This window comes from Danio rerio, chromosome 18 (genome assembly GCF_052040795.2).
Source record: "Danio rerio strain M-AB ecotype USA chromosome 18, GRCz13ab, whole genome shotgun sequence".
Classification (NCBI taxonomy): Eukaryota; Metazoa; Chordata; class Actinopteri; order Cypriniformes; family Danionidae; genus Danio; species Danio rerio.
The window spans coordinates 4,200,001-4,215,767 of record NC_141038.1 but is presented as its reverse complement, the minus strand read 5'-3'; the positions used below and the strand labels follow the sequence as shown (position 1 = coordinate 4,215,767).

The following is a 15,767-nucleotide window of genomic DNA, read 5'->3' as shown; positions in this document are numbered from 1 at the left end:
CCTCAGTTTTTTGTTCTTAGCTGACAGGAGCGGCACCCGGTGTGGTCTTCTGCTGCTGTAGCCCATCCGCCTCAAGGTTGGACGTGTTGTGTGTTCAGAGATGCTCTTCTGCAGACCTCGGTTGTAACGAGTGCTTATTTGAGTTACTGTTGCATTTCTATCAGCTGGAACCAGTCTGGCCATTCTCCTCTGACCTCTGGCATCAACAAGGCTATTGTGCACACAGAACTGCCGCTCAGTGGATATTTTCTCTTGTTCAGACCATTCTCTGTAAACCCTAGAGATGGTTGTGCACTAAAATCCCAGTAGATCAGCAGTTTCTGAAATGCTCAGACCAGCCAGTCTGACACCAACAACCATGCCATGTTCAAAATCACCAAAGACTCGCTTTGATTAGTGAGTTGGGTTGTAGTGAGACAGTAGGTTGGTTAGATAAACAGAAGCTAAATTATTTAAAGCTTTACAGGTAAGAAGCAATATTTTAAATATAATACAAAACTAACTGGCAGCTAGTGTGAGGAGGATAAAATTCAGTCAGTTCCCAGTGGACGAAATCATCCACCGCACTATTTTTTACTCAATTCAGGACCTTTTCATTTGGATGTACATCACGATATGGAACACAAATGACAGCCTTAACTTCCATTTCATGGCGACTTGAAAACTCATGTTTGTTCACTTTTTTTGAACCTAGAAATAAAAGTGTATTCAAATAAACCAGCTTTTGGTTAGATAATAAAGCATTAAACTAACATAATCATCACATGACTTCATCATAATAATAGTCGATCGCTTTGAATGTCTATGTGCCTAAACGCATTGAGTTGCTGTCATGTGATTGGCTGATTAGATATTTGCAATAACGAGCAGTTAGACAGTTGTACCTAATAAAGTGGCCGGTTAGTGTATTTTGTTGTAATGTGGTAAAGGGATAGTTCACTCAAATTAAAATTTGTTCATTTACTTTCCCTCAAGTGGTTTTTAAACCTTTGAGTTTACTTCTGTTGAACACAAAAGGAAGATATGTTGGAAAATGTTGAAAACCGGTAACCATTGGCTGTCTTCCACAGTAGGAAAAACAAATGGCATGGAAGTCCATGATTGCACATTTCCAACATTTTTCAAAATATCTTTTGTTTAGGAACTCAAATGGGTTCATGAGAAGGGAAGGATGAGTAAATGACAGAATGGTCAGTTTTGGACGAAACATCCATTTCAAAGTGAGCTAAAATACTCCTTTAGCTCATTTATGGTGTTCAGTAATGGTCAGATGATTATGAGACGTCCTTGTTCCTGTTTAGTTCATTTCCTGCACAGGAGATAAAGCACTACCTGTGAATTCAACCTCCAAATTACTTCAGAATCAAAGATATAAGAAGTTATATTCGATCTAAAGAAAAGTAAGCCTATTAGTTATCCGCCAACCTGATTTTACCAAGGACATGTTCCTGCATTACCATCTATGCTGGAACAACATTCCAATCAGCCAATCAGAATTAAGAGATATGTTTATGTTAAGTTTAGCTTATGGTTAGATTTATGCATTGACATGATTGTTATACACCTGTTATTTCCCTCTGATTTTGGCAATAGTTTACAGTTATGATTTGGTTGAGGGGTAGGGAATAATAGGTATGGATTACATTTTCAAACAAAAAGGATGTTCCAGGATCAGCATAAACGTTAACCACTACATGAAGCAAAATGTTGATGTGCATTATTTATTCTGTATCAGTAGCACAGGGGTCCGTTCTTCGTACCTCGCTTAAATGATCTAAGATGATTTGACAGATCCTGGATCTTTTAATCTTGATAACTGATCTCTCGCTAATTTGGTTCTTCAAACAAGTTCGCGAATCAGATTAGAATGTCTGGATGAACTGATCTGAGATCGCTGCGTGTGTTGTGAAGGACAGATCTATCGATCATCGAAATCATGATCAGCAAAGCAACGATTGGCTGACGGCACAGCAGCGTAATGACATCATCTGATTAATATTCAATTATCCATGTGAGCAAAATTACATCAAATCAGCAGTAAACGGCTTGTTAAATATGACACGCAATAACCTTCCACATTTGTTGTGAGCTGCAGGCTTTCCACTTTCATGTGTCAAGTGTATTTATCATGTATTTCAATGCAAATCAATGTATTTATTTCTACATTTAGAAAAGATTTTCTTTGTAATAGTAACTAACGTTAGCCGTTTTTTAATCGGTGTAAAGAATAACTGGATGTTTACAAAAGCATTTTCATATTGGCGTCTGCAACTTTTGTGAAGCATCCTATCACATATTAACTATCAAAACATGTTCATGACTGCATAAATGTATTATTGCTTAAAAAAAAGTCACATATTGTGCATTTCTATTATACACAATTTGTACTAAAGCGATCTAAAAAGTTCATATAAATAGGTTTTCTCTTTGCACCACCAGGTGGCAGTCTTTATACTTTCATTTCGAGGGTGCAGATTGCATACGTTTAATTAATATGTATAACTTTATTTATTTTATTGACTATAACTTAACTATATATATATATATATATATATATATATATATATATATATATATATATATATATATATATATATATATATATATTAGTTAAAAAATATGTATTTTCCCAAGAGTATATAACTACTACTGTAAGAAAATATCAGAATTCAGAACATACTTTCTGTATTATCTTTGCTTGAACTATCTAATCCTGTTTATATGAATTGAACCTGCTCCCGATCAGGTTTGACCTAGCAGAACTGTTGCTATGACAACAACTCTCAGATCAGCTTTGAAGAACGAAACGATCCTGGATCGTGTCAAATCGTCAATATCCAAATCCAGTGAACTGAGTAATCCACGTACGAAGAACGGACCCCGGTTTCCCAATGAGCTCAAGCTTCACTATTGTAGTGCAGATTTGTCTTCAGAGAACAAAATTTTCTGAATTAAGAGAGAATTTAAGTTAATTTTAAAATTAATTAAAATGTATTTAAATTTAAATTAAGAGAGAATTAAGTTGCTGGTTTAAGTCCCGGCTGGTTCAGTTGGCATTTCTGTGCGTACTTTGCATGTTCTCCCCGTGTTGGCGTGGGTTTCCTCCGTGTACTTCGGTTTCCCCTACAGTCCAAACACATGTGCTATAGGGGAATTGAATAAACTAAATTGGCCGTAGTGTATGAGTGGGTGTAAATGCAAGCGTGTATTCCCAGTGCTGGGTTGCAGCTGGAAGAGCATCAGCTGCATATAATATATGCTGGGTAAGTTGGCGGTTCATTCCGCTGTGTATTTCCGGAGAGTCAAATAGTATTCAGAAACAAATTGAATAATCAAGTATAATGTAAAATAACAATGTGTAGTCTTCATTGTGCTTATAATTCCATATTTAGTAATTATTTTATGTTAAAGTTGCACACATTGCAATATACTAATGCTGAAACTAAATATATTGTGCAGCCCTACTTCAATGTAAGATTAAAAAGAAGTCTGACAGCAAATCAAAGACTCTGAAGTCAATGATTTGCATGAATCTGTAAACATCCCACAGTTCTTTTCTATTTTCATCTGTTTGCTTGTGTTTTATAGTAGCTCTAAGAGAAACTAAACACCTTCGTTCAGCATGTCTGTACATTCACAAAGGCTCAAAGGTCTGTCAGAAACTGTTTCACAACAGCATGTTTGACCTCCCGGGTTAAACAAGCACTGAGCCACGTGTTTTCATGACGGGTTTAATTATAAATATATTCACTACAGCTTCTTTTTTTATGTAATACAACGTGTTGTTCTGTATTTCACACTCTGCGTTTGCTTGTAGACGTGGCACTCTATCTGGTCCGGTTCACCCAGGTTATTTTAACCAGGAATCATCCAAAGGCACTGCGAAATTGCTCTTAAGATTACTAAGACTACCATACAATCATTTACCCCTTACTAGATCAACTGCATCGCTATCAGAATGTAATATAACAGTGTTAGAACACTTCTCTAATTCCAGGAATGTCCATTTGTTGCAGTTTTACAATTGTGTACTGTTCAAATTGACTCCCCTTTCGTTATGTTGGGGGCTGTTTTTGCCCCATTGACTTCAATTATAATGACTTTATTGCAAAGCCATGACAGCATATAATCATGCATTCTTTGATTGTTGCTAGTTTTCCCTGTTGGGAGGAGATAAAATCTGTCATTTTTACTGTTGATCATCAGTTGGCAGCATTAACCCTTTAGATAGGCCTGTGCAAAAGAGTCTCTGGCTTTTATATGGAGTTCTATGGAGTAAAACAGCAGACTATAGTGTGTGTGTGTGCAGAAATATACTATATTCTGAGAGCTGAGCTGCTTATTTAGATTTTCTCAGACATATTGTCATGATCATCGGCAATCCTGTGTAGTCTTTCCGCGTTTTGATCCTTGTCTTGTTTTCCCGTTATTGAAAAAAAAGGGCTATATCGTAAACAAATGGCAAACAGAATCAGACAATAAACTTTTTGAAATTCAGCCAGAAATCGGAATAAAAATCTAATTTATTTTTTAAGTCAAGACATGATGAGATTGTTTTTAGAAGATGCCGCACTGGACACACGAGACTCACGCATAAACATTTAATTAAAGGAGAAGAACCACCAAAATGTCTATATTGCAACAGAAACCAAACAGTTAAACATATTCTTGTGGAATGTGCAATTTTTAATGTTATCAGACAACAATATTTATCAGGAGAGACTTTAAAGGAAATATTTTTAAATGTGAATCCATCTAAAATTGTACAATTCTTATCAAAAGGAAATCTTAAAAAACTGCTTTAAAATTTGATCTTATATATTATCATTATTATTATTATTTATGTATTTTACCTTGTACATTATTTATTGCTGTTGATGACTTTTAATTGGTAGAATATTTTTATAATTATAGAAAATTGGCGTTTATAAAACGTGATAAACTTGATCTATTTTCTTTTTGCCATGACATAGCCATATAAGCTGAAATGGCAATAAAATTAAATCTCTCTATGTCTTCCCGTTGTTGATTCTTTGCCACTTGTACGGACCATTCACCTGTTTTTGCATACGATCTTGGATTACCTTAATGCTTCTGTTTGCCCTTGTTTTGACAGTTGCCTGCCTGATTAATTGGTTTAATAAACTATGTGTGGCTCTTCAACTCTGTTGTCCAGCATCCTGGTGGTATAGAAGCATTAAGGTAATCAAAGATCGTACTTAAAAACAGGCCAATGGTCAGTACATGCGACAAAGAATCAATAACAGGAAAACAAGGCAAGGATCAAAACATGGAAAGACGACAGGATTAACGCTTCATAATGCTACAGGATAACAAGACTCAGCAAAGTCGATGTGTGAGTGAGATGCATGTATAGTCCTGGTAATCAGTCATAAGCCTTCAGCTATGTGTGAGTAATCAGGGGGAATCAGGAACTCGTGTGTGTTTGAGGTGCATGATGGTATTTGTTGTCCAGGTCAGTGACAGATGTGTAGTTCTCCAGCGATCTGCAACCTCTCACACACACACACACACACACTTTTTAGTAAGCTCTTTGCATATCAGTAAGTAAAGTTTGTACATGGAGCCCCTTTAACAAGTAAATGTTGTGCTTATTTGCATTTGATTCCAGTTCTTGGTTCTCATATCAATGTGCATTGAATGAAGTGTTCCTGTAAACCTGCATTTCAGAATCATTGTGCTTCACAAATACGCATGTTTAAGACATTTTAAAAGCATGGAAAATCCTTCTGACATCTAAACTGTCACGGTCCCTTCAATCTTTCATTATTACTTGAAGAATTACCGTGTTAACGATTATCTATGCAGTAATCACAGCATTATAACCGCATGTGCATGAGAAATCAGTCTTGGATTGATTGTGGAGTAGCGTCTTATTTCACTTCATCTTTTTCTTCTTGAGTCCATTAGAGTTCAGCTGCTGTGGAATTGTGCTTTTTCCAGAAATGGCCGGGATCAGTTTATCAGAAAGCAGCAGAGAGGCTGACATACCTGCACAAATGACAAGAAAAGTGGAAAAACAGCTGAAATTACAGGTGCAACATCGATGTCTTGCTGTTTTTAAAGAGCTGTGTTCATCTACAACAGATTACAATACATCTGACATCTGAAAACATATTAGAAAATCCAATGAATCATTTTGTAGTGATTCAATTTGGTTCCTTTGAATCGATTCTGGGGTTAAGGTCTGTAAGCCCCTCCCCTTCCAGAGGGCCCACTCTGTTCTGATTGGTCAGCTGATCAAGTTTGTTTTTGAATTCTTTCTATATTTAATCTGCTAAATGGCCATTTCAGAGTATTTGTATGAGTAAAAATATGCAATTATCAGGGTCACACTTTAATTTGATGGTCCGTTTGTTACATTGCATCTACATGCCAACTAATTCTCAATAGATTATAAGTACTGTAAGGTTGGGGTTAGGGTAAGTGTAAGTAAACGGGTATTTGCAAAGTTTTTTAGAGTCTATTAAATGTCTGTTGAATGTCTGTATCAGCCGATATTAAGCAGACAGTCTACTAATACTCAAAATACCATCAAAATAAAGCGTTACCAACATTAGTGCTGTTAAATGACTAATTGCAATTAATTGCATCCAAAAAAAAGTTCATATTTACAAAATATATGTGCTAGTCCTGTGTATATTTCTGGTTTTTGTTTTTTTTTTGTTTTTTACAACAATTTTCTGGTTCTCAAATCTGATTGGCTGATAGCCGTGATATATTAAAGCAATATCACTACAGCCTCTTCACCCTCGTGTATTACTCCACCAACTCTAGAACTAAAGAGAGACTAAACAACTCACTACAGTTAGATAAATATTGCTGCTGTTGGACAATATAATGTACATTTAAGGCTTTTTTAGGTGAGTGTAGTTGTTTAGATTGCAACTATGCAGTTTATTTATAAGGATAGTGCCTATTTTTGAAATATTCATAATTATGGATTCAGCACGATGGCAGCCATCAGTCTGCCATTGAGCAGAGTAAAAAGAGTTGATGTTCCTTCACAAGATGGCGACAGAGACCGCATAATAGGTCAGTTGGGGAGAAAAGATCAGCGTAAATTTCTAACTACAGCTGATCAAATCATTATAAATCATGTAAGTGACATGCTAAGTCGATCTCTCTCCTTTGTATGTTGTAGTGCTGTATTTATACAACACTAATCTGCCAGTGTTTGCTTTGTTTTGGCTTTTTCGGGGTTAATTATTATGATATCCAGATTGCAACAGAGGAGTACTGGGAAATCTCTGTAGACTGATGGCATTTCATGCCGTTCAGCCTTATAATCTTAAAATGTAAACAAACTCATTTTGTCATCGCTTTAGACATTATGCTAAAGAATCATTCAAGTGCTAGCTCTAAAGTGACGTTGGTGAATTAGTAGCGGCTTCTGCTGTTCTGACGTCAGCTGCAGATGTGAATGAACGGTAGTAGTTCCTTATAAAAAACGGTTTTGAGACTCTCCGTGTTGGATTTTCTTTTTGAAACACACAATTACATTGTCAAACTGTTGCAATATCACGCGAGTAGCAGTGTGATATGGCTGTATATCATCACTGGTGGGACACTAAGGCGGTCTGCAGCCTCGATCCAATGCATGCTTCTAATCAGTACTAATATACATCCATATCGCACTGCTACTCGTGTGATATTCATTCATTTATTTTCTTTTCGGCTTTGTCCCTTTATTACACACGCGCTCATACGCTATTGACAATTTAGCTCACCCAATTCACCTGTAGCGCATGTCTTTGGACTGTAGGGGAAACATATACAGAACTATACACAGCACACAATTTGACTAATATGTAAATACAAACTTTTATCATGGATGTGATTAATCGTCTGAAAGCACTAGCAAATATGCTACTTTGGTAATGTTGACGTACATCGATAGCAAACAAAACGTTTGAAAATATAATGGCTATTTCTCAATTCCAAGAACGGACTTGCGTGCTTGTGGAGACCGGTCTTGCCAGGTGTCCTCGGAAGAACGAACTCCGGAGACCGCGAGGGCAGAGAACGCGTCCTTTGAGAAATGAGATGCTGCGTTCTTCCTGATGGTCACATGACCTTCACGCGTTTTAAATGGTAAATTATTTAAACAGTACAGGCTTCATACAGCGATTTATTGTTTTTCCTTTTCAACAGGTTGAATATTTAACTTAATATAAAACATTATGAATATACTCTGCACAATATAAATAAAACAGATTTTAATACGAATTTCAGCAAACAAACTCTCTTAATGTGTTTATTTCTTTATTAAGATGTTCATGGTAATGTTTACTTTTACCGCTTCATTTAGGGAAGCTCCTGAGGTAAATAAGTCATATCTCTGATCATTAGTAATAAATATAAATAAAATGTCCCATCTCCAGTCGTAATGACTTCTTGGACTTCCAGAGCGAGTTCAGGGCTCAAGTCTGCATTGGTGCGTCCTCGATATCAAGATCACATCCGGGAAGTTTCACGCGTCCTCTGTACTTGCGGTCTTGAGTATTGGAACTGAACTTTGGCAGCTGATGATGACGTTCCATGAGGACGCAAGACCGCTGAAGAACGCATATTGAGAAACAGCCACTGACTCAATAAGGTGATTCAGAGCTGACTCTTTCCAGAAAATCTACTTTTGTTAATTTATTGGAAGAATATGACACGCTCTTTAACAAATACTATGTGAGAAGATCAGCCAATGGGCTATAATTATGATCTGTGCATGATGTAGGTTTAATTTCTGAGTACACACGGTGCCTAAATTACTCTTAAAGAGCCCATATTATGGGTTTTTGAAAATTCCCCTCCATGTAGTGTGTAACACAGCTCTAAGTGAAGTGAAGTATCCAGCTAAGGCTTAAATCTGTAAGAGTACAGTGTTTAAAACGGTTGATTCATCTATAAAAGAGTCGATTCATAGTGCTTCAAACGAGTCGCCTTGATACCGAGTCATTAGGTGTTTCGCCATGACGTACGAACGAAACCAAGTTATTCACGTGCACGCGCAAACCCGGGAGATTTGAAACCTGCGGCCCCGCCCTCTGACGCAGAAACCCAGACACACACACACACACCCACAAACACACAAACATGCCGGTCGATTGAAGTCACACTGCAGATGGATATTATCGAGTCTCTACCCAAAGATGAAACCTCAGCATTATAGCCAAGCAGTTGGAAACTACTGGAAACTTCTGGAAACTACATGCTACAAAGAATACTTCATCAGCGTTTGTTAAAGGAAGGATCAGTAAAGAGTAACTTACTGATGGACGTCAGGATGGATTTTTCTTCCTCCATTTCACAAGTGTAAGTACGTGCGAATAAAGTTGACTCGTTTACTCTAGCTTGCAAATGTATTTAGTTGTGATTTGTTACTTGTAACCGCGTGTACTGTATCAGGATAACTCGCTTAATTCTCATATCGGGTGCATAGCCATGTTTAAAACGAGACGCGTGCTGCTTTGTTTACGGAGCTCCGTGGAGGAGTAGTGTGTGTGTGTCTGTGTGTGCGTGTGTGTGTGCGCCCGCTGTCGTCCGGAGGTGTGTGTGTGTGTTTGTGTGTGTGTGTGCGCGCGCGCGAGTTGTCGTCCGGAGCAGGGTTAAGTGTGTGTGTGTGTCTGTGAAAAGAGCAGAGTGAGACAAGCTAGAAGATCTCCTCAACTGTTTTTAGAGTTTTTGCTCAATAAAATAGTTAGTCGTCTGTATTTAAATTGACCCACTGGCAGCTAAAATCCACGCCTACACTATCGCGCGTGTATAAACTGTGATTACTTTTACATTGCTGATTAGCTGTTGGGCATTTCACTCTCTCACTGAAGGCAGTCGACCAATCGCAACAGACTGTCTTCGGTCCAATCATCGCAGATTAGCTTCGCGCTGAGGAGGGGTTTGGGAACAAATGAATCACTGGACGATTCATACAGGAGTCGCTGGGATAATTAGGTAAAAATAAATGCAGATTATAAGACTATGAAAGTGTCTTTTGACCTTGCATGCATATTAGACTGTTGTTGGAGACCCTTACAACCATGATATGACCCTATTTCATGTATAATATGGGCTCTTTAAACATTATAGTCCATAAAAGTTCCAAACCTAAAGACATTTTTATTGATTTATTAATCCATGTTAAGTGTTTACAAGATGCACTTGTGTTCCTATCTAGCTGTTTTTGAACTCCGGCCTTTAAATGTCAAAGTAAATGTTGTAATTCTGCTCACCTAGTATTGGTCCCATCCAGTACACGAAGCTGTACTCTGTGAACGTGTTTCCAGGACAGGGGAACTGTATAGAGAAGGCCAGTGCTGGGTTGAACACAGCGCCTGTGAGACGTCCACCTTCACAAAACACAACACATGGGAACATTACTGAAATACTACTAGACACACTCTGCATTAAAGAAACACTCATCTTTTTGGGAAATAGGCTTATTTTACAGCACTCCTAGGGTAAACATAAACAGGAGGGGTTCTTTTAGCTTAGCTTAACCATCTATGATTTTCCTATTTAAAGGTTGACTCTTCTATATTAATTAGGGTTAGGTAACAATACAGACTTGTTATGGTTTGGTTTGGTTTTCAGGTTTAGCGTCACGTTTTCAGATATGATACGTTCAGTAACAAAACACTGTCAAACAAAAACATAATTTAAAAAAGTATATAGTATACAATATAGCAAGGTTACTACTAAAATAAAGTGCTTTTAACAGTAGTTTTCAATTACATAAACTGAAAAATGTCAAATATAACACTGCAAACGTTAACTTCACTGTTTAAATTAAATAAAAATAAAGGTTAACCATTATTGAGCTACAGAAGCCTTTATCGCTTTTTAATTTCCATATGCATGTCCATTGAACCGTTGAGGTCATACCGAATGGTTCAATATTATATTGAGCATTTCAACATCCCCTAGTAGTTACACAGTGTAATAAGAGCAATGAAAAATGAAAAGTTGGTATTTTCCAGGCGGATATAGTTAGTTACTATACTGTCATTCTGATGTAATAATCAAGGAACCAAGACTGCAGCAGCTCTATGATATCACACACACAGCGCCTGAACATAATCCCCAGTTTGCAACAACAACACTGCATAATAATGGTGTATTGCTCCTTTAAGACAGACAAAGGATACTGTCTGTATTTTGTACTGTCTGGAGCCAGCACCTAAGCTTATCACTCATCATAGCACACGTGCTGCTGATGATGTGACAATAAAAGTGATTTGATTTGATTTGACATACAGATTGATTGATTGGAGGGGCAGATTGATAGAGGGATAGATTGATTGATTGAATAATAAAGCAATAAAAGAGACAGTTTCCTAGAGATGGGTTAAAGCTGGAAGGGCTGCGTAAAAAATGTCCTGAATAAGTTGGCGGTTCATTCTGCTGTGGCGACCCTGGATTAATAAAGAGACTAAGCTGACAAGAAAATGAATGAATGAATGAATAAAAGAAAAAATGGATGGGTGGGTAAAAGGACAGATGGATGGATGGACGGACGAACGAATGGATGGATGAGTAAAAGGATACAGACAGATGGATGGATGGATGGATAAACATATATATAGATAGATGGACCGATGGGTAAAAGGATATGGATGGATAGATAGATAGATGGATGGATGGATGGATGGATGGATGGATGGATGGATGGATGGATGGATGGATGGACGGACAAATGGATAAACAGTTAATGGATGGGTAAGATAGATAGATAGATAGATAGATAGATAGATAGATAGATAGATAGATAGATAGATAGATAGATAGATAGATAGATAGATAGATAGATAGATAGATAGATAGATAGATGGATGGATGGATGGACGGACAAATGGATAAACAGTTAATGGATGGGTAAGATAGATGGATGTATGGATGGATGGATGGATAGATAGATGGATGGATGGATGGATGGATGGACGGACGGACGGACGGACAAATGGATAAACAGTTAATGGATAGATAGATAGATAGATAGATAGATAGATAGATAGATAGATAGATAGATAGATAGATAGATAGATAGATAGATAGATAGATAGATAGATAGATAGATAGATAGATAGATAGAAGGATAGATGGATGGATGGACGGACGAACAAATTGATAAACAGTTAATGGATGGGTAAGATGGATGGATGGATGGATGGATGGATGGATAGATAGATGGATGGACTGATTGATTAATTAATTGATTGATTGATTGATTGATTGATTGACAGACAGACATACGGATGGATAGAGAAAGATGATCTAACAGTACAAAACAGCTTAAACGCAGTGATTCTACAAACCGGCATAGACTAGAGTGGTGATGAGCGCCGCCACCGCCGGGACGCGGTATTTCTCCTCCAGCTTCTCCGCGTTATTGACCGCGGTGTGCATCACAAATGCGCAGCTCAGCTCTACCGCGGCGGCCTGCAGCACCGGAGCATTCACGGGGCTGCTTGAGCATCTAAAACCCGTCAGAGAGTGTCTTTGGTGCAGGTCAGAGAGAGCCAGAGCCCAGGTCACGGGCATCACCCACCGGGACACCACCGCCGCGGTCAGCTGGCAGGACACCCTGGCCAACGCGCATCCCCACGGCAGAGTCCCGCGGCACAGCAGCTCTAGCGCGCCGGTAGGGTTGCAGATCGCGCCGCGGAATGAGAACCCATGAACCACCGAGATGATGAAAGTGAGGGTCAGTCCGGTCTGCGGGTCCAGTCCGCCCAGCTCCGCCAGCAGCTTCAGCTCATGCGTGCACGCGCACAGCTGAAAAGTAGAAATAAACTCCAACATGTAGATTATCCATTCTCGATTCGGGAATAGATATAAAGCCGTCCTTCTCGCGAACTCGCTTAAAACTACAATCCCCACCAGGATGGATAGAGAGACGGTGAGATCAGCCATCTCTCCGTCCTCGCTGCGGATAATCGTGTTCAAAAACTAATCCAGACAGGCAACTTTTGAGCAGCCACGCCCCTTTCTGCTACGTCAAAGCACGTAAGAACATTAATAAAACATGAGCCAACCGATGGTTATCAGTTTCGATGAATGTATAGTTAAAAGGATAAATAGATATATGGATTGATGGATGGATTAACAGTTATAAAAAGACTAAAGGATAGATAACCACGCCCCCTGTGCCACTAACCCCGCCTACGTACCTCAAATCTGAGCAGTATACTACGGCAAAAGGCGTGTCTCATGAATATTAAATAGTATTGCTTCACTGATTTCCTGGAACGTCGAAGCATGAGCAGAACACGAGCCAACCGATGATTATCAATTCGTCAGCTGACTAGCACCCTTCAGCCAATCAGATAAGCTCATCGCTGGGAGAATGTCCTGTTACGTAAATAATATTCATGAGGCAATCCTTTGCTTTAGTAGGATTTGTAAAGAACGTAATCTGGGGTTGCCAGAGATTACATTTTCTCCTAAATAAATTTTATATTCAAATATATAGCCTACTAGGCCTGTATTTTACATTTTCATCTGATATAATGGCTAAATTCAGCGAAGGAATAAAAATAAAGGAAAAAGTAAAGTAATGAAAATAAATAAAGTGAATAAAATAAAGTAAGGAATATATATATATATATAATGCGTATATATATATTTTTTTTCTTTTTTCCCTTATTTTGTTTTACTGACCTTATTGTATCGTTTATACGATCATTTAAAAAAAAAAATTTCTGTTGTCTTTTTAAGCACCAAAACAAACTTCTCATACACCAACCAACAGCAATCCAAGCAAATGATATCCAAGCAAAAAGAAATGAATATGGAAATAAATGAGGTAAAATGCAGCAATAGATAAATAATAATAAAACGCATAAATAAAAAAAAACATAAAATAAATAAAATAACTAATACGTTAAAGAAAACTTTAAATAGTATAAGTTAAAAATACGTTTACAAAACATTAATGAAGAAACAAAAATTAATTTAGGATTAAATTGGATAAGAAATGATTTATATCTGTTTTATTAAGGTGGCGACCCCAGATTAATCAAGAGACTAAGCCAACAAGAAAAGGAATGAATGAATGAATATTTTATTAAGTCATTTATCTCTTTATTTATTCTTCTGTTGTTACATTTATATATTTCCATTATCTGTGTATCTTCTTAAGTGGTTTTAATCAAAGTTACAGTCGCAGCTTCTTACTTTTGCTTTTAACTCATTATAAATGTCTCTTATTATTTATCTTTTGCAGTGTTTTGTATTCATTATTATTATTATTATGTGTATTTTTATTTGCAGTAACTCAAATAAGCACTCGTTACAATCGAGGTCTGCAGAAGAGCATCTCTGAACACACAACACGTCCAACCTTGAGGCAGATGGGCTACAGCAGCAGAAGACCACACCGGGTGCCGCTCCTGTCAGCTAAGAACAGGAAACTGAGGCTACAATTCACACAGACTCACCAAAACTGGACACTAGAAGATTGGAGAAACATTGCCTGGTCTGATGAGTCTCCATTTCTGCTGCCACATTTGGATGGTCGGGTCAGAATTTGGCATCAACAACATGAAAGCATGGATCCATCTTGTCTTGTTTCAACGGTTTAGGCTGGTGGTGGTGGTGTAATGGTGTGGGGGATATTTTCTTGGCAGACCTTGGGCCTATTAGTACTAATTGAGCATTGTGTCACCACCACAGCCTACCTGAGTATTGCTGCTGACCATGTCCATCCCTTTATGACCACAGTGTACCCATCTTCTGATGGTTACCTCCAGCAGAATAACACGCCATGTCATAAAGCGTGAATCATCTCAGACCGGTTTTGTGAACATGACAATGAGTTCACTGCACTCAAATGGCCTCCACAGTCACCAGTTCACAATCCAATAGAGCATCTTTGGGATGTGGTGGAACGGGAGATTCACATCATGGATGTGCAGCCAACAAATCTGCAGCAACTGTGTGATGCTATCATGTCAATATAGAGCAAAATCCCTGAGGAATATTTCCAGTATCTTGTTGAATCTTTGCCATGAAGGATTAAGGCATTTCTGAAGGCACAAGGGGTCTAACCTGGTACTTATATGGTGTACCTAATAAAGTGGCCAGTTTATATATATATATATATATATATATATATATATATATATATATATATATATATATATATATGAAAACTGATATCTGTTAATCACCAACAGGGGGCGCTGAGATCGTTATAATCAGGTTTTCCATGACATCATTATGAACCAAACCATTAGCCTATATCAGATGGAGATTTCAGATGAACAGACTATAGAACATATAGCCTATATGGTATTTGTATGAACCAGAACTAAAACACACCCTACACTTGTATATGTTTAATGAAAAACCTGACTCATAATTCGCCTAGTGATCCATCTATGTATCTGTCTAGATCTATTTATAGGCCGCAACCCTGATCTCTGCAACCCGGATCTTCTCCTTTTTATTTATTTATTTGTTTGTTTATACATTTATTTTTTATGCATTTATTTGTTTATTTTGCAGGTTTGATCCTCCATGTATTAAACGTGACTATATAGCATATATAGTAGCCAGAATTAAATCACATCCTAGACTTATACGTAAAAACTGGCCCATAATTCGCTCTATCAATGCGTAGGTCTATCTAGATACAGATCTATTTATAGACCTGCTCCTTTGTGACCCGGATCTCCTCTTTTATTTATTTATTAAATACATTTTTTTTTGTTTTAGATCTCCTCATGTGCATCCTCCAGAACGCATGTGGTGTG

At 37.7% G+C, this 15,767-nt stretch overlaps 1 protein-coding gene across 1 annotated transcript; it reads right to left on the bottom strand.

The window, feature by feature from the left end:
- Positions 1–3,288: 3,288 nt before the first annotated feature.
- On the bottom strand, positions 3,289–13,009 carry aqp11 (aquaporin 11; the record flags this gene model as incomplete). The annotated part of the gene is given in 3 exon segments (NM_001327893.1): positions 3,289–6,012; positions 10,245–10,361; positions 12,327–13,009. Coding segments are annotated over 3 exon segments (828 nt in total). The 5' UTR covers positions 12,925–13,009.
- Positions 13,010–15,767: the final 2,758 nt, after the last annotated feature.